Source organism: Hypanus sabinus, chromosome 24 (assembly GCF_030144855.1).
Source record: "Hypanus sabinus isolate sHypSab1 chromosome 24, sHypSab1.hap1, whole genome shotgun sequence".
NCBI lineage: Eukaryota > Metazoa > Chordata > Chondrichthyes > Myliobatiformes > Dasyatidae > Hypanus > Hypanus sabinus.
This window is the reverse complement of record NC_082729.1, coordinates 27,045,606-27,064,863: the sequence shown is the minus strand read 5'-3', so window position 1 is coordinate 27,064,863 and position 19,258 is coordinate 27,045,606. Positions and strand designations below refer to the sequence as shown.

The window sequence follows — 19,258 nt, the reverse complement described above, 5'->3', positions numbered from 1 at the left end:
GTAGGGGAATGGGACGGAGACAGAAATGGTGTAGGGGAATGGGACACGGAGACAGGGAAGGGTGTAGGGGAATGGGACACGGAGACAGGATGGGTGTAGGGGAGTGGGACATGGAGACGGAAGGGTGTAGGGGAATGGGAAAGGGAGATGGGGAGGACAGCTGATGGAGAGGGAAGTTATCTGAGATTGTGAGGAGTCGAGTGGGTCACAGAGACAGGGAGAGTGATGGGAAGGATGAGAGTAAGAGGGAGTTTGAGGGTAAGAGAGGGAGTGGTGGAGGGGATCACAGAGACGGGAGGGGTGTAAGGGAGTAGGTCAGTCACAGAGACAAGGAGAGGTGTAGTCTTTCACAGAGATGGGGAGTGAGGGGAAATTACAGAATTGGGGAGGTCAAAATTAGGGCAAGTCCTCTCTCGGTACTCTGCTCACCCCAGCCGCCGTTGCGGCACGGACAGGGTTAATGGGGCAGGTCCCATTGGCATCAGCTCACCCCAGAGTGCTGTGCTGATTCACGGTGAGAAGGCTGCCTTTAACCCCACCCACTTCCATTGTATCTTTCACAATAGAGCAAACGAAACAGACACTGCAATCCAGGGATTGTCTGAACTCAACCATCCTGTTTCCCAACTCTGGGTAAGAGGGGACCCAGCGAGGGAGGGGCGGTGAGGGAGCGCTGTACCCCGAGGGGAGCTGTGATGGAGCGCTGTGCAGCGTGGGGTTGGGGGCTGTGAGGGAGCCGTTGCCCTGTCTGCGAGGTATCGCTGCCCTGGGTGGGACGGGCGGTGAGGAGGTAGTCTTGTTTCGCGTTGGGAGAGCGCAACGAGGGAGTGCCACTGCCACAGGATGTGGGAGCGCTGCAGCGGGAGGGAGACAATGAGGAAACTCCATGCTGTGGTAGGGACGTTGAGGGACTCCACAGGGTAGGTGGAGGGGGCGAGGTAAAGAATCTTTGCACGGTGGGTGGGGCGGGAGGGGGAGAAGCGAGGTGTCGGAACCCCGCACAGCTTGAGGGTCGGTTGGGTGAGAAGGTAACGAAACTGAGGAGGCGCCTCCATCAGGCGGAGCTGCGCGGCTGATCGGACGAGGAGGGCGGGGTTAGGAGCGTGCAAGAAGCTGATTGGCCGTTGCCGGCGGCAGGCTACTCTTGTCGCCGGGGTGACGGGGGTAAATGTATCTTTTGTGGTCGCGTGACGTCAGAGCGCGCGTGGAAGAGGCGGAAATGGGGATCCCCCTCGGCACCGGTCAGTGCGAATGGGGATGAAATTTGTAAAGGCGCCGCACCGCCCCTCTCCAACCTGACCGGTTTGGAGGCGGGGCGGGTTCGGAGGCCGTCCCTCGCCCTTTCCTGCTTCGTACTTTTGCTCCTCCTTTCCCTCTTCGCACTGCATCTCCTCTTCATTTTCTTCCTCTTCCTCTGAACGCGTTGCATTTAAACCTCTTTCTCTTTCTATTGCACGGCACCAGTCCGCAGGATGAGTCTCCTCAAGCAAAGGCCGACTTCTCTCAGTCAGTCGGACATCGTGGATATCTACCGGCACGATCTGATTGAAGACAAACGTTTCAGACAGTCTGACCCACACGTCTTCATCGTGTTGGGCGCCTCGGTGAGTTCCTCCGTTACAGACTAATCTTTGCAGAACTAATATTCTTGCCTCGAAAGTAATTTCAGGATTAATCGTATTTTAGTTAAATTGCAAACTCGTCAGGAGTAGTGGCACCGTTTGGTTGAAGTCCCAGGGTCTCCAGTGTTGTGCAGACAGATTCGATTCTGCAAGCCCTGGGGCTCAGAGTAAAGCCGTTCGGCCCATCGAACCTGTGACAGTTGTTCGGAAGAGTCAGGAATTCCCCGCGCTTTATCTTGTCTTGTTTCTCTGTCTCTCCAGCTGCCTGCCCCAAACAGTCCTTCCAGGTGAGGTAACCTGGCGAGAGATCAGAATTGTATGCAGTGAAATTTGTTGTTTGTGTTATTAAAATAGCTATAAATCACAATTAAAAACTATATATAAAGATTAGTGCAAAAAGAGAAAATAACAGAATGTGTATAATAGAATGATAATAGAATAATAATTAATAATGAGTAAAATAATCATAAATTGTATATAAATTACAATAAAAAGTATATAAAATTAGTGTTTTGGGGGAAAAAACTAGTGAGGTAGTGTTCATGGGTTTAATGTCCATTCAGAAATCTGATGGCAGAGGGGAAGAAGCTGTTCTTTCAGGCGCCTGTACCTCCTGCCAGATGGTAGCAATGAGAAGAGGGCATGTTCTGGGTGATGGCATCTCCTTGTTTTTTAAGGAGGTGTCCTCACTGTTGGATCTGGTGGAGGGGTTCCCGATCATTTTTAGGCCATTGAGCTCTAAATGGAAACCCGGAAACTGGAAACCAGGGTCCGGAAACCCTGGAGGTAGGACTTTATAAGATTCTGAGAGGGGTAGAGCATTTCTCAAAGTCTGACGCCCCCTCGCGATGAGGGGTGGCAATGGGTAAGGCTGCCCAACGGGGCGACTCTACCATCGACCGGACGGTGGAGGCGGGAGGTCACCAGTGGCCTGTGCACCACGGGGAAAGAGAAGAGAGGCATAGGGTAGAAACGTCTAACTCCAGTGGGCATGCATTGGAGGTAGTAACGCCCCAGCGTTCCAGGGATAGGGATGAACACCCTCCATCTCCGGAGGGGTTCAGGGCTTCCCCGTTAGTAGCTTTCTCCGGGTTTACACTGCGGTCAGTCAAGCAGGTCCCGGATGGAGACTCGGGAACACCGTCATGCTCCGATGAAGAAGGATTCTTCACTGCTGTTTCTGTCCCAGTTTTGTTTGACCAGTCGGGGTTGTTGGCCCTGAGCTGAACCCCTGAACGTGGAGGTCCGGTGGACCACTCCCAGTCTGGCCTCTGCCCTTTGACCTGTTTGGCATGGGCGACCCGACCAAAGCGTCAAGCCAGGTCATTGAGGGCCAGCACTCCAACCCCTACGGCAAGCTGAGGCCCTCTTGGAGGATGTACCCTCTGAGAGGAGGGTAATTTCAAAAGAGACGGAGTGGTGGATGCCTGCGATGTGTTGCCTGGAGTGGTGGGAGGGGCGGATATGACGCCCTATGCTGCCCTGAGATTCAGTGTCTTGTGGGTGTTCACAGTAGGACACAGAAATAAACAGAATCAATGAGGAGCCACACACAGACTCGCAAACAATGCAAATGCGAAAGATTACAAATACACAAACTAAATAAGTAATAAACACTCTATTGATTCCGAGTGGGAAATACTTTTCTTTACAGCATCAACATTTAAAAACACATTTAGCAGTCTGCAGACTGAACTAATAATGAAGCACACAGAATAAATTACACAGTAATAATCTACCAATGTGCAATGATAACTTTCTGCATAATCTACTCGAAGAGTTGAACTGCACGTACACGTATAACTCATCTCCTTTTAGCTGAGGCAAGGAACTTATCAATAACCCCTCGGACAATACTTCGCAAAAGTCCACGGCAGGTGCGTACAGCTCAGGTGCCTAAGGCTGTTGCACGGTAGTGTACCTCCCCCATGCCCCTCCTCCAGCTCCGCCAATATCTCCTGCCATCCAACCAGTCTGATCAGGGGCCAGGCTGTGTTTCTGTGGCCGGCAGTTTATCAGGAATGTGGAACTGGCTGCAGCTGGAGGTTGTGTAACTGTCATGGGGAACTGAGAGGGATTGCAACAGTGGAGAGGGACCACTCCCAGGACTTGTGGTTCATCTCTCCAGGGCCAAGGGTCAGACACAGAGTGAAACTCCCTCCACACCGTCCCATCACACACTCCGGGGGTCAGACACAGAGTGAAGCTCCCTCCACACTGTCCCATCACACACTCCCGGGGTCAGACACAGAGTGAAGCTCCCTCCACACCGTCCCATCACACACTCCGGGGGTCAGACACAGAGTGAAGCTCCCTCCACACTGTCCCATCACACACTCCCGGGGTCAGACAAAGAGTGAAGCCCCTCCACACCGTCACATCACACACTCCGGGGGTCAGACACAGAGTGAAGCTCCCTCCACACCGTCCCATCACACACTCCCGGGGTCAGACAAAGAGTGAAGCCCCTCCACACCGTCCCATCACACACTCTCGGGGTCAGACACAGTGAATCTCCCTCCACACCGTCCCATCACACACTCCCGGGGTCAGACACAGAGTGAATCTCCCTCCACACCGTCCCATAACACACTCCGGGGTCAGTCACAGAGTGAATCTCCCTACACACCGTCCCATCACACACTCCCGGGGTCAGATACAGAGTGAAACTCCCTCCACACCGTCCCATCACACACTCCCGGGGTCAGACCCAGAGTGAAACTCGCTACACACTGTCCCATCACACACTCCCGGGGTCAGACACAGAGTTAAGCTCCCTCCACACCGTCCCATCACACACTCCCGGGGTCAGACACAGAGTGAATCTCCCTCCACACCGTCCCATCACACACTCCCGGGATCAAACACAGAGTTAAGCTCCCTCCACACCGTCCCATCACACACTCCCGGGGTCAGACACAGAGTGAATCTCCCTCCACACCGTCCCATCACACACTCCCGGTGTCAGACACACAGTGAATCTCCCTCCACACCGTCCCATCACACACTCCCGGGGTCAGACATAGAGTGAAGCTCCCTCCACATGGTCCCATCACACACTCCCGGGGTCAGACACAGAGTGAAGCCACTCCACACGGTCCCATCACACACTCCTGGGGTCAGACACAGAGTGAATCTCCCTCCACACCATCACATCACACACTCCTGGGGTCAGGCACTGAGTGAATCTCACTCCCCACCGTCCCATCACACACTCTCAGGGTCAGACACAGAGTGAAGCTCCCTCTACACCGTCCCATCACACACCCCCGGGGTCAGACACAGAGTGAATCTCCCTCCACACCGTCCCATCACACACTCCCGGGGTCAGACACAGAGTGAATCTCCCTCCACACTGTCCCATCACACACTCCCGGGGTCAGACATAGAGTGACGCTGCTGCCACACTGTCCCAGAGCTGTTCCTGAATTGTTGAGTCTGTGTCTTCAGACTCCTGTACCTCTTCCCTAATGTTGACTATAAGACCTGGATGGTGAGGGTCCTTAATGATGGATGCTGCCTTTTTGAGACATCATGTTTTGAAGATGTCTTCGATGCTGGGGAGGCCAGTGCCTGTGATTGAGCTGGCCGGGTTCAGAGTCTCCTGCAGCTTTTTCCCAATCCTCTGCAGTGGTATCTCCATACCAGACTGTGATGCAACCGGTTAGAATGCTCTCCCCTGTATGTCTGCAGGGATTTGTTGCTCTTGACAGATGGTGTGCCTCCTTCACGATTGCACCACTCTGCACTGGTGGCATCGCAGTGGCAACTGAGCAGTTTCATATTCCTGCAGGGGAACATCTTGCACAATATCTCACAGTCCCAGAATGCATCCTACACGCTCAGGAAAGCTCACCACCGCCTCTATTGCCGGAGGAGGCTGAAGAGAGGCTGGACTTCACACTTTCATGCTCGCAGCTGTGCAGCGGACTATAACAGGAGCAGAAGTGGACCATTCTGCCCATTGCGTCTGCTCTGCCATTCACTCACGGGCTGATCCAATTCTTCCAGTCACGTCCACTCCCCTGCTTTCACCCCATACCCTTTCATGCCCTGGCTAATCGAGAACCTATCTATCTCTGCATCGAATGCATCCAATGACGCAGCCTCCACAGCTGCTTGTGCCAAGAAATTCCACAGATTTACCACCCTCACTAATTTCTCTGCATCTCTGTCCTAAATGGACGTCCTTCAATCCTGAAGTCGTGTCCTCTTGTCCTAGAATGCCTTACCATGGGGAAAAAAAACTAATCTGTTCAGGCCTTTTAACATTTGGAATGTTTCTGTGAGGTCCCCCCTCATTCTCCTGAATTCCAGGGAATACAGCCCAAGAGCTGCCAGATGTTGCTCATATGTTAACCCTTCCCAACAAGCTGCATCACTGCATGGTTCCAGAAACTGTAATGCAGGAGGCAGGAGGGCTTTACAACGGGGAATCAAAACTTCCCAATGCATCACCGGTAGGTATATAGAAAGCTCTGGGGGTGGGGGCTTGTAACAGCATGAAGGGTCCCACCCACCCCACCCAAGGACTGTTTGCCCCACTCCCAGCAGGGAGGAGGCTGAATAGCCTCCACACCGGGACCACCAGACTCAAAAACTCAAATCCCCTCAATCACCACTGATTTATCATTTCCTGCCAGTCAGTCCCCTTGTGTACAGACATTCCTGTATCCAGCGTCACTTTACAATCTACGTATGTATATCTTGTGTATTTATATTGTGTTCTTCATTTTTTTGTGCTGCATAGGATCTCCAGTAACAATTACTTCGGTCTCCTTACACTTGTGAACAGGAAATGATATTAAACAATCTTGAATATCGCCATTTATTACATTGTGATTGAACCGACCGACTGCGCTCTCTGCCCAGCCGGGTCGTGAACCATAATATTCAATTCCCTGATGAAGGGTCTCGCCCGGAAACGGCGACGGTTTACTCTTTTCCACGGACGCTGCCTGGCCTGCGGAGGTCCTCCAGCACTTTGTGTGCGTTGCAGATTCATTTCCGTAATGCTTTCGTTTAAAAAAAACAACTCTGGGCCCGCCCGCTCCCTTCTGGAGGCGCGACGCCCCCCTCCGCTCCGGCAGTTGCCGGGGCAACGGGCGATTCCACGCGCAGGAGGGGTGAAATGCATTAGGAGAAATGACTCAGCATGCATTTGTGACCGAGAACTTGAGGTTAAAGGAAGACGAGCAGCAAAAATCGAGCAGAAATTCGGCGCTCAATCTAACGGATTGTACTGGTATCATCGCTTGCCGGAAGGCAAGAGTTGTTGTAACACCCGGTGTAACCCTAGTGCTCCCCTTTTCTGGGATTGTTCCATCTGAGATGGCGTTTGGAAGGATGGGCGGTGTGGGCGAAACCATTCGATCGAGGGGGGGGGCACCGGGTCGTGGACCACAGAGTGGGCGTGGCTTGAGTGTCGGGGCGGGGCCTGGGCGTCGGGGCGGGGCATCGGCTCTGTGCGGAAGATGCTGCACCTTCCGAGCTGCGTGGTGGTGCTTGGCGCCTCGGTGAGGGACCGCCGAGGGAGGGAGGGACCGCCGAGGGAGGGAGCGGGGAGGGACCGCCGCGGTGGGGGAAACCGCCGAGGGAGGGAGCGGGGAGGGTCCGCCGAGGCGAGGGACCGCCGAGGGAGGGTGGGAGCGGGGAGGGACCGCCTCGGTGACGGACCGCCGAGCGAGGGAGCGGGGAGGCCGAGGGGGGACCGCCGAGGGAGGGAACGGGGAGGTCGAGAGGGGGACCGCCGAGGGAGGCCGAGGGTGCGGTGGAAGATGCGCGGGTGTGTGAACGGGAGGGATGGGGGATGACTAGCGGCGGTGGAGGGGGAGGCAAAGAAGTGGAAGAGGGGCTGGAGGAGGGATAAATGATGGGGCAAAGGAGACCGGAGGGAGAAGTGGGAATCGACGGAGAGGCAGGGCAGATCGAGAGATGGGCGGAGGAGGAAGCATAGATGCTCAGAGAGATTTGCAGGAACAAGGAGAGATTGGAGTGAGGAGACTTGGTGGAGGCTTAGGGAATGAGGGGCAAAGGATGGAAAGACCCTGAGGCTCTGAGGGAATGGTAGGAATGGAGTGGAAGATTCTGAGGGTAGATGGAGTGGGAGGGAGGAGAGCGGATGCTGAAGGAGGGGGTGGAAGTGTGCAGAGGTGGAGGGAAACGGTGAGCGGGGGTGGACGAGGGAGCCAGGGAAATTCTGAGATCCTGAGACGGGCAGAAGTGGGCGGTGGGTGATCAGTGTTAAGATTAAGGGCCTGTTGCAACACATTCAAAACGCTGGAGGAACTCAGCAAGCCAGGCAGCATCTTTGGAGAGGCTCCAGGAAATCTGCAGTTGCTGTTGACATTTCGGGCCGAGACCCTTTGTCCTGACACTCGGTCTGAAACATCGACAGTGCTTCTCCCTGTAGATGCTGCCTGGCCTGCTGTGTTCCACCAGCATTGTGTGTGTGTTGTTGATCTATGGAGAGGAGCGGGTGCTTTGGGCTGAGAATATTCAACTCAGCCTGAAACGTCGACTGTTTATTTATTTCCATAGTTGCTGTCTGATCTTTTGAGATAGAACATAGAATAGTACAGCACAGTACAGGCCCTTTGGCCCACAATGTTGTGCCGACCCTCAAACCCTGTCTCCCATATAACCCCCCACCTTAAATTCCTCCATCTGCCTGTCTAGTTGTCTCTTAAACTTCACTAGTGTATCTGCCTCCACCACTGACTCGGCAGTGCATTCCACGCACCAACCACTCTCTGAGTGAAAAACCTTCCTCTAATTTCCACCAGCGATTTTTTTTTGTGTGTCTTGCTCTGGATTTCCGGTATCGAGGGAATCTCTTGTTTTTGGAAGGACTGTTTTGCCTCTTGTGGTATGCAGACTAAAGGTGGGGGAGTCGAGATGGCCTGCCCTGATACAAAATAGAAAGATTCGTTTAACCTTGTATTGAGTACTGCAGAGAGCAGTGTGTCCCAACAACACCTGTTGTTGATTGGGTAATGGGGGGGGTAGAGAGGGAAGGGTGGGGGTGAGACAGTGGGTGGGAGTGAGGAGAGAAGGGGTGGGCACACTCAGTAATTCAGGAACAGCTTCTTCCCCTCTGCCACCTGATTCCTACCTAAATGGACATTGAATCTTTGGACGCTACCTCACATTTTTAATATACAGTATTTTTGACTTTACACAGTTTTAAAATATTTATTCAATATATATATAATTGATTTACTTGTTTATTATTGCTTTGCTTTATTTTATTTATTATTAATTTTTCTCTCTCTGTATTGCACTGAACAGCTGCTGCTAAGTTAACAAATTTCACGTCACATGCCGGTGATAATAAACCTGATTCTGGGAGAGGGGAGAGAGGGGGGAGGGAGAAGGTGGTTGAGAAGTAAGGGGAGAGGAGGTAGGGGAGAGAGAGAGAGAGAGAGAGAGCAGGGACGATAGAGAGGAGGTAGGGGAGAGAGAGCAGGGGCGATAGAGAGGAGGTGGGGAGAGAGAGAGCTGGGGCGATGGAGGTAGGGAGAGAGAGCGGGGGTGATAGAGAGGAAGTAGGGGAGAGAGCGGGGGTGATAGAGAGGAGGTAGGGGAGAAAGAAAGCAGGGGCGATTGAGAGGAGGTAGGGGTGAGAGAGCGGGGGTGATAGAGAGGAGGTGGGGAGAGAGAGAGCAGGGGTGATAGAGAGGAGGTAGGGGAGAGAGAGTGGGGGCGATGGGAGGTAGGGGAGAGAGAGAGCGGGGGTGATAGAGGAGGTAGGGAGAAAGAGCGGGGGTGATAGAGAGGAAGTAGGGGAGAGAGAGCGGGGGTGATAGAGAGGAGGTAGGGGAGAAAGAAAGCAGGGGCGATTGAGAGGAGGCAGGGGTGAGAGAGAGAGCGGGGGTGATAGATGAAGGAGAGGAGATGGTGGGTAGAAACTGTAGATCGGGGGGGGGGTGGGGTTGGGGGACAAGATATGGTGTTCACACTCCTGGCAGTCTCGGTGGATGGGATACATTTACAAGATGAAAGGGCTGCTCCTTGAGCACATGGATGAGCTCAGGAAGTGCCCTTGTGCTAAACTAATTAAGCTCATTAATACCTAATCCCCTTCCACAAAGACAAGAAAAGTCTGCGGATGCTGGAAACCCAGAGCCGCACACACACAACGCTGGAGGAACAGGTCCTCCATGAAAATGAAAATAGGGTTGGCACCTTGGACTGAGAGGCTTCAGCAGCACCGGAGGGGAAGAGGGGACGTCCGAGTGAGAGGGTGGGGGAGGGGAGGGAGTTCAGGGGTAGGGGAGGGGGAGGGGTGAAGCAAAGAACTGGGAATTTGTTTTGTGAAAGAGATAAAGGGCTGGAGAAGGGGGAATCTGATAGAAGAGCATGGAAGAAAGGGGGAGGTGATGGGTAGGTAAGGAGATAAGGCGATTGCAGGGGAAAACAGTAATGGGGAATGGTGAATTGATGTTCATGCCACCTGGCTGGAGGCTACCCAAATGGAATACCCCTCCAACCGGAGTGTGGACTCATCGCGGCAACAGAGGCCATGGACTGACACCCCCTCCCCCCCTTGCTGGTTTCACCTATCACCTACCACCTCCCCTCTGACCTCAACTCTTTCCTCCTGATGCATGGCCTCAGCTGCAAGTCTCTTTTCCGGAGATGCTGCCCGGCCTGCTGAGTTCCTCCAGCATTTTGACGTGTGTGTTCCCTGATGCCCTTCGCCTGTGCACGGCTCTGCCTCCTCCATCGTGCCTCTGTAAAATTCGAGGCAGCACATTCCCGGAACCCACCACTCCATATTTAAAAAAAAGGGTCTCCCCCTCCCACACATCTACTTTGAACTTTCCCCCTTCTCACCGTAAACGTATACCCTCTGGGAAAAAGAACCTGGCTGTCTTCCCCCTCTGTGCCTCGTAATTTTATAGACCCCCTTTATCAGGTCTCCAGAGGACACGTGTTCACGCCCTCAAATCCAGGCAGTGTCCCGGATTAGGCCATTCAGCCCATCGGGTCTGCTCTGGCTGATCCCAGATCCCACTCAACCCCGTGCACCTGCCTTCTCGCCACGTCCTTTGGTGCCCCGACCGATCAGGACACGATCAACTTCCGCCTTAAATCTGCCCACGGAGCTGGCCCCCACCGCAGCCTTTTCAAAGCCTTCCTGCCCTGGGGTGCTCAGATCCAGGAGTGTGACACTCCAGAAGTGGCTTAGCTAGTTTTGTGGTGCTGCAGCATAACTTCCTGCCTCTCGGACTCCGCGCCACACGCCTTCTTTAGTCACCCCGTCGACTTTCAGGGTGCCCGTGATCCATCTGTAAGTCACCCATCTTTTCTAATCTGTATATCTCGTCAGCTGTTTATTCCCATGACCTGCTCCACTGGATCTCCCAAGGTCTGTACCTTCGCTCCATCCGCTACAGGCGGGATTGCCCCAGGGCTTCCCAGTGCCCATTCCCATTGCGCCACGCGAGCTTGGGGTGTCCCGGAGTTCGGGGGTTCAATCCTGGCACAGCCGGTAAGGAGATTGTGGGTGTGTGGATTTCCTCCCACAGTCCAAAAACGAACCGTCCAGTAGGTTAATCGGTCACTGTAAGTTGTCCTGTGGTCAGTCGGCGAGTTGCTGGACATTGAGGGTTGTCGGATTGGAAGGGCCTGGTCCACGTTGAGCGTCTCAAGAATGTCAGTTCGTCTCCTCCTCTCCTGCCACAGCGAGGCCGCGCTCGGGTTGGATTAGTAACACCCCTTCCTCTGTCTGGGTCGCTTCCGTTCCGGTCCTGGTGAAGTGCCCCGGGTCAGAACATCGACTCTGTTCCTCTCCGTCAATGCTGCCTGACCTGCTCAGTTCCTCCTGCGGGAACCTGTGCACCGTCTCCTTACATTTGACCTCCCAAAGCGCAACGGGCCACACTTGCTTGGATTGAGTTCCACCTGCCGTTTCACCTTGGTGGCCAGAGCGTTAATCTCTCTAGCTTCCGGTAGTTTCTGTCCCCTTCTCCCTCTTTCCAATCTTCACTCACTCCCTTCTCGTTGCCTGCCCATCACCTCCCTCTGTTCCCATCAGATTTCTTCCATTTCAGCCCTTTAGCTTCTCCGCCTATCACTGCATCCCTTCTCCCCACCCACCCGCCATCTTGTACTCCTTCCCTTCACCACTGCATTCCGGGCTCTTCCCCCTTCCTTTCCGGTCCTGAGGAAGCACCTTGGGCCAACGCGCCGCCTCGATTCCCCTCCATCGACGCTGCCGGTCCTGCTGAGACTCCCCCGGCCCTTTTACCTCCTCAGGGCGGAGCTGTTATGGGCGGGCCTGCCGCTAGCTAACTCTTCACATTCGGCCTCTCAAAGTGCAGCACCTCACACTCGCTTGAACTAATTTCCAGTGGCCATTTTGCCGCCCGTTACCCGTGTCCAGCCGTGTTCTTTGGTGACCGTCTCCAATGTCCCACAATATCACCTCGGTTTCTTTAATTTACGTCTTCAACAAGGACCAGGCCCGTCCAGCCCAACGGGCAGCTCACCTAGTCAACCCTAGTCTAGAGTGTGGGAGGAAACCCACATGGTCACGGGGAGAGCGCACAAACTTTCTCACAGAGGATGCTGGGATTGACCTCTGAACTCCGGTGCCCTGAGCTGTAAGCACGTTTCCTGAGGTGAATGAAAGGCTTGAGGGCTCTGGGCCTGCACTCGCAAGTGGAAGGATCTCACTGAGACCTATCGACGGTTGAAAGGCCTGGGTAGAGTGGACGTGGAGAGGATGTTTCCATTAGCGGGAGCCTCTCAGAGCCTCAGAAGGCCGACCTTGTAGAAACGAGATTAGGAGGAATCTGTGGAATTCATTGCCACAGGCAGCTGTGGAGGCCAAGACATTTAAAGCGGAGAGTGATAGGTTCTTGATTAGTAAGGGCATCAAAGGTAATGGGGGAAGGCTGGAGAATGGGGTTGAGAAGGGGAATAAATCAGCCATGAGGGAATGTTGGAGCAGACTCTCGATGGGCTGAGTGGCCTAACTTGTTCCTATAGCACTCTTTGGACTGCTCAGAGATGGAGTCAGACAGGGATGTCTCTCCCTGTCTCAAGAGATCCTCTCTTGGTGTTGGTGGCTGTGTGGGAGTGAGGGATCGATTCTCAACAGGTGATGTTTCCCCTAGAACGTAGAAATCTACAGCCCTTTGGGCCACAATATTGTGCCGACTGTGTTACCTACTCCAGAAACTGCCTTGAATTATCCAACCACATAGCCCTCTATTTTTCTAAGTTCCATGGACCTATGTAAGAGTCTCTTAAAAGACCCTATTGTACCTGCCTCCACCACCGTTGCTGACAGTTCATTCGTAAGAACATAAGAAATAGGAACAGGAGTCAACCATTTGGCCTTTCGAACCTGCTCTGCCACTCAATAAGATCATGGCTGATCTGACCATGGACTCATCTCCACCTACCTGCCTTTTCCCCTTAACCCTTAACTCCCCTACTATGCAAAAATCTATCCAACCTTGTCTTAAATATATTTACTGCTTCACTGGGCAGAGAATTCCACAGATTCACCACTCTCTGGGAAAAGCAGTCCCTCCTCATCTCCGTCCTAAATCTGCTCCCCCGAATCTTGAGTCTATGTCCCCTCATTCTAGTCTCTTTTACCTGTGGAAACAACTTTCCTTCCTCTATCCTTTTCATAATTCTATATGTTTCTATAAAATTTCCTTTCATTCTTCTGAATTCCAGCAAGTACAGTCCCAGGTGACTCAATCTCTGTTCTTAGACTAACCCCCTCACTTCTGGAATCAACCTGGGTCGTCTGCAGTGCCTCCAAAGCCAATATATCCTTCCTCAAGTAGGAAATCAGAAATGCACACAGTACTCCACACACCCACCACACTCTGTGTGAAAAACTTTCCCCTGACATCTCCTCTGTACCTATTTCCAAGCACCTTAAAACTGTGCCCCCTTGTGTTAGCCATTTCAGCCCTGGGGAAAAGCCTCTGACTATCCACACGATCAGTGCCTCTCATCATCTTATACACCTCTATCAGGTCACCTCTCATCCTCCGTCACTCTAAGGAGAAAAGGCTGAGTTTACTCAACTGGTGGGGTGGGTCTCCAGAAGGCGGCCCGGTGGAAGTGTCTGTGGATGGAGTCCTGCGTACAAGGGGGTAGCAGGATACGGGATTGGGATGGGAGGGAGGGTTGGAGAGCTGCTTGTGCCTTTGGTGCCGTCGTCTGAGGTGGGTCTTTGACTCCTTGGGTGGGAGAGCAGCTCCACTACTCGGGGGGGACCGGAGGGTGGGGATAGAGGAATGAAGGAATGGGACAGAGGTAAGGAGGGAGTTGAGGAGGGATAAGGGGAAGAGAGTAGAGGATAAGGGAAACGGGTAGTGCGAGTTGGTGGGATGGTGGATGTAGACAGGAGGGAAGAGGGCTGGGAGTTGGTTGAGGAGGGAGAGGGAGGAGAAGGGGTATAAGAGGGAAGTGGGGGTGATTGGAGGGGAAAGGCGAGTGAGGGCAGAAGAGGTTGGGGAGAGGGAGGATGGTTTGGAGGGGGGAGGACAGCACGGAAGGGGTGAGGGAGTGGTGTAGGTTCTGGAACGGACAATGCAAGTCGCAGGAATGTGCTTTGGAAGTGGATGTCATGGAAAGCAGAGAATGGAGGCTCCACCATCTATGGGGAGTCTGAGGGTGAGAAGATTAAGCTGGGGTTGAGGGGGAACGGGGCAGATGTCAGGACTTGGACTGGACAGCGGGCATGACGTGGTTAATGATCCCAATCACACCCCCTCCCCTGCTGGCCTTGACTGGACTGACACTGCTCTCTCTCTCCTGTCCGCAGGGTGACTTGGCCAAGAAGAAGATCTACCCCACGCTCTGGTGAGGCTCCCCCCTCAAACGCGTGTTCCTCCAGATCTGCCTTCTCCGATTTGGCAGCTTCCGCCTGCTGCCTGACCCTGGCTGCAGGACACCCACTTGACGCCTCCCCTACAGGGCAGAAGCAGGCAGTTCAGCCCATCTGGTCCCATTCACCCGCGTTTGGCCCCAGTCTATCCAAAGTTTGTTCGCGTCCTTGACCCTGGCAGTCTGTACCGTTCCTGCTTCTGGCAACTATTTCCATAAACGGACACCGAGGGGAAGAAATTGTCCCTTGCGTCCCATTTAAAACCTTCCTCGGGTTCCCTTTAAACACCCTCCCCCTCCCCACCCCAGGACCCTTTTAAACACTCCTCCAACCCAGGTCCCCTTTAAACTCTACCCCGTGTCCCCTTTAAACTCTCCCCCTCCCATGTCCCCTTTAAACTCTGTCCTCCCATGTCCCCTTTAAACTCTGTCCCCGGTGTCCCCTTTAAACTCTGTCCCCGGTGTCCCCTTTAAACTCTGTCCCCGGTGTCCCCTTTGAAATCTGTCCTCCCATGTCCCCTTTAAACTCTGTCCCCGGTGTCCCCTTTGAAATCTGTCCCCGGTGTCCCCTTTGAAATCTGTCCCCGGTGTCCCCTTTGAAATCTGTCCCCGGTGTCCCCTTTGAAATCTGTCCCCGGTGTCCCCTTTGAAATCTGTCCCCGGTGTCCCCTTTGAAATCTGTCCCCGGTGTCCCCTTTGAAATCTGTCCCCAGTGTCCCTTTTGAAATCTGTCCCCGGTGTCCCTTTTGAAATCTGTCCCCGGTGTCCCCTTTGAAATCTGTCCCCGGTGTCCCTTTTGAAATCTGTCCCCGGTGTCCCTTTTGAAATCTGTCCCCGGTGTCCCTTTTGAAATCTGTCCCCGGTGTCCCTTTTGAAATCTGTCCCCGGTGTCCCCTTTGAACTCTGTCCTCCGTGTCCCCTTTAAACTCTGTCCTGTGTCCCCTTTAAACTGTGTCCCGTGTCCCCTTAAGCTCCCCCTGCCGTGTCCCCTTTAAACCGTCCCCCGTTTCCTTTAAACCCTTCCCACCCCAATGGGTCACCTTTAAACCCTTCCCTCCCCTGATGGGTCACCTTTAAACCCTTCCCACGTCCGATGAGATGCCTGTAAACCCTTCTCCCCACCCCTGCTGATCCCCTTTAAATTCTTTTCCCTCCCCCCCCCCCCCCCCCAAACCGGGTCACCTTTAAATGCTTCTTCACCTCTCCTTTAATGCACTCAGCCTGGTTCTCCCTTTTACAAGATTCTGGGGGAAGGGGACGTGTCTCTGGGGCGTAGGGTGATTGGCACATTTTGATATCCTGCTCATGCCTCATTCCACCTTCCCCCCCCCCCCCCCCCCCAGTCCAGCTGACCTCCTCACCGTGGGTCTGATATTTTGTTCCCCCCCCCGCATAGGTGGCTGTTCAGGGATGGATTACTCCCGGAGGATACGTACGTGGTGGGGTTTGCCCGCTCTGCCCTCACCATCCAGGGCCTTCGCAACCAAGTGCAGCCCTACCTGAAGGTAACGCTCCTCTCTGCTCGCCCGGCTTTCCTCCCTTGCCCCCCCTCAACCTCACCCTTTTTACTCATCCCTCTTCCCCTCCCCACCTCCTGCAGCCTCAGCTACTCCAGTGTAACCCTCTTACTCTTCTGTGCCTCCTTAACCCTCCCCTCCCCACCCCCAAGATCTTCCCTCCCTGACCGTCCATCTGCTTTGTCTCCCCCCCCCCACTCCCGTTGCATTCCCCCTGTCCCCACAGTCGTTCACCCTCTCTCTGTCTCCCCCAGGCGACCGAGGGTGAGTTGGACAAACTGGACTGCTTCTTCAGCCGGAACTCCTACCTGCAGGGCAAGTACGGTGAGAGGGCCAGCTTCCAGCAGCTGGACAGCCACATCGCCTCCCTCCACCACGGTGGCCGGGCCAACCGCCTCTTCTACCTCGCCCTGCCGCCCAGCGTCTACGAGGACGTCACCCGCAACATCAAGGAGGCCTGCATGGGCAAGGAGTGAGTGCGGGGAGCGGGGAGGGGACGGGGTCGTTTGAATCGGGAGCTTCCCGCTCCCGCTCCGATCGTGCTGCCGCGGTGAGGCCACGCTCAGATTGAAGGAGCAGCAACGTGTATTCCATCCTCCCTGACGGCACAAATGCCAATTTCTTCAACTCCTCCCTCCTCTTTCACCCCTCTCACCCCTTCTTGTCTCACCTCCCCCGGTGCCCTCCTCCTTCCCTTTCTCCTGTAGCCCACCCTCCTCTCCAATCAGATTCCTCCTTCTTCAGCCCTTCACCTATCACCTCCCAGGTTCTTAATTCATTCCCCTCCCCCCCCCCCCACCCATCTACCTACCCCCTCGCATGTCACCTGACAGCTTGCCGTCCTTTCCCCCCTGGTGTTCTTACCCCTTTCTCTCCGGTCCTGAGGAAGGGTCTTGGCCTGAAACGATGGCTCTTTATGCCTCTACATAGATGCTGCCCGACCTGTTGAGTTCCTTTAGCATTTTGTGTATGTGTGTGTGTTGCTTGGCTTTATTTTACCACTGATGTGTGAATAGGTCACACTGGAAGGGCCGAGTGGCCTAATTCTTCTCTTTAATCTTTACGGTCACGGTTGGGAGAAGACGTACTACAGACGTACGCACCGCCACTTCATGCAGTACCTCCTGTACCCAATGAAGCCAATGAGAGTATGGTCATGGTCTCCTGCTGCTGGAGCCTGTCCACTCCAAGGTTTGATGTGTCGTGCGTTCAGAGATGCTCTTCTGCACACAACTGTTGTAACGTGTGGTCGTTTGAGTTCCTGTCAGCTTGAACCAGTCTGGCCACTCTCCTCCGCCCTCCCTTGTTAACAGGGCATTTTCACCCACAGAACTGCAGCTCACTGGATTTTTTGTTTTGTTTTTCACACCATTCTCTGTAAACTTGTGTGTCGAAGTCCCCGGGGATCAGCCGTTTCTGACTCAAACCGCCCCGTCTTGCACCAGCAATCATTCCACGGTCAGAGTTGCTTAGATCCCGTTTCTCTGGTCTGCACAGCAGCCGAACCTCCTGACCGTACCTGCGTGCATTGAGCCGCTGCCGCATGATTGGCTGATTAGGTATTTGCATGAATGAGCAGGTGCACCTGATGAAGCGGCCGCCGACTTGTAGGTTTCAGGTGAGAGGGGAATCGGAAACCGGGTGCTCATCGTTGACTTGATAAAGGGCTGATTTATTTCAGCAGGGGCACGCAGTGAAATGTGTCAACGACCAGCACGATCTGAGAATTGTGCTGGGGTGGGGTGGGGGGCAGCCCACAAGTGTCGCTTTGGTCCTCGACGGCTGGCAGGGTTGTGCCCGCGATGGAGCTGGCTCTGCCCGTCAGGTGGTGACGCGGCCAGTCAGAGTGCACTCCGCCGTACATGTGTGTCGTGAATCTGAGGCTGGAATTATTTTCGTATCATCTTGAAATTATGCCAGTTGTGAAATACCCTGTTAATTACGTGCTAATGAATATAATCCATAAAATTTCGCTAAATACTAAACGTACCACAGCCTTTACTTTGGAATGTTCTAGAGCTTCAACATATTTACATTGTCAGCGTTTCAAGTGACAACACTGTTACAATAAACACAAAACGAGTCGGTAACTCTTTATGAACCGCCGGCCTGCTGAACGCTGACGCCATCTAGTCAGAACATTTTACTTTTGCCATTGAGCCTGCCAGTTGTTCTGAGTGCCTGCCGTCGTTTACTTGTGTTGTGAGTTGTGGTTTATGATGTGCATATTACACAAAAAAAAGCACTTGACGTGCAGCGCAGTTCTCAGGCCGTGTAGAAGATTTCCTGCTCAGGGCAACGGTTGGTCTGCACGGCCGTAATGGGAGAAATTTAGAGGGAATGTTGGCCACATTGTGGGCTGTACTGTGCTGTACTCTCTATTCGTGTCCACATACCAGAGATGGACAAAATCCTTAAGGTAATGGCATTAGTAGCATCGTTTGCATTTGCTGACTGATCTCAGTTATCCTTCTGATATATCAGGGGCTTATCGTTACTTATCCTTGGGACGTGGCACAGCAAGTTACAGAAACCAGAGATAAGATGTCATGTTGAGACTTTGTAAAGCACTGGTGAGGCTTCGCAGAGCTTTGTGGGCAGTTTTAGGCCCCTTATCTAAGAAAAGATACGCTGGCGTTGGGGAGAGTTCAAAGGAGGTTCAGGAAAATAATTCCAGGATTGAACGTCTTGTCACGTGAAGAGCGTTTCGATGGCTCTGGGCCTGTTTTCACTGTAATTCAGAAGAATAAGGGGTGACCTCATTGGAAACTATCACATGGTGAAAGGCCTTGAAAGAGTTGATATGGAGAGGGAGAGTGCAGGGAGAGTCTAAGACCAGAGCTCATGGCCTCAGATTAGAGGGGAGTCCTTTTGGAACGGAGATGGAGAGGAATTTCTTTAGCCAGAGACTGGTGAATCTGTGGAATTCATTGCCATAGGCAGCTGTGGAGGCCAAGTCATTGGGTAAATTTAAGGCAAAGGTTGATAGACTCTTGATTGGTCGGGACATGGAGGGATACAGGGGATTGGGGCGGAGAGGAAAATTGGCTGAGCCTTGATGTAATGGTGGAACAGACGTGCTGTCCCAAATGGGCTAATTCCGCTCCTATATCTCACGGTCAACTGGCTCTGTCAAAGTTCCCCGTTGACTGGGCAAAGCAGCCAGCATACTCTCATTGCTGGTGCCCCAGGAGGCTGCGGCCTCAGCTGTCCCACTCCCTGTCCACTCGCGACAGCGCGGGCAGATTGTGCTCG

At 53.6% G+C, this 19,258-nt stretch overlaps 1 protein-coding gene across 3 annotated transcripts in view; it reads left to right on the top strand.

The window, feature by feature from the left end:
- Positions 1-487: 487 nt before the first annotated feature.
- Positions 488-19,258, top strand: part of g6pd (glucose-6-phosphate dehydrogenase) — a 47,377-nt gene continuing 28,606 nt past the window's right edge. The window contains exons 1-5 of one of the 3 annotated variants that reach the window (XM_059949475.1): positions 488-633; positions 1,465-1,604; positions 14,425-14,462; positions 15,883-15,991; positions 16,258-16,475. In XM_059949475.1, coding sequence (XP_059805458.1) covers positions 1,473-1,604; positions 14,425-14,462; positions 15,883-15,991; positions 16,258-16,475 — 497 coding nt within the window. In that variant the 5' untranslated portion in view covers positions 488-633; positions 1,465-1,472. Of the gene's footprint in view, positions 634-1,141; positions 1,242-1,464; positions 1,605-7,071; positions 7,139-14,424; positions 14,463-15,882; positions 15,992-16,257; positions 16,476-19,258 lie in introns of those variants that run through there. The other 2 variants (XM_059949474.1, XM_059949476.1) reach the window with 2 other exon arrangements.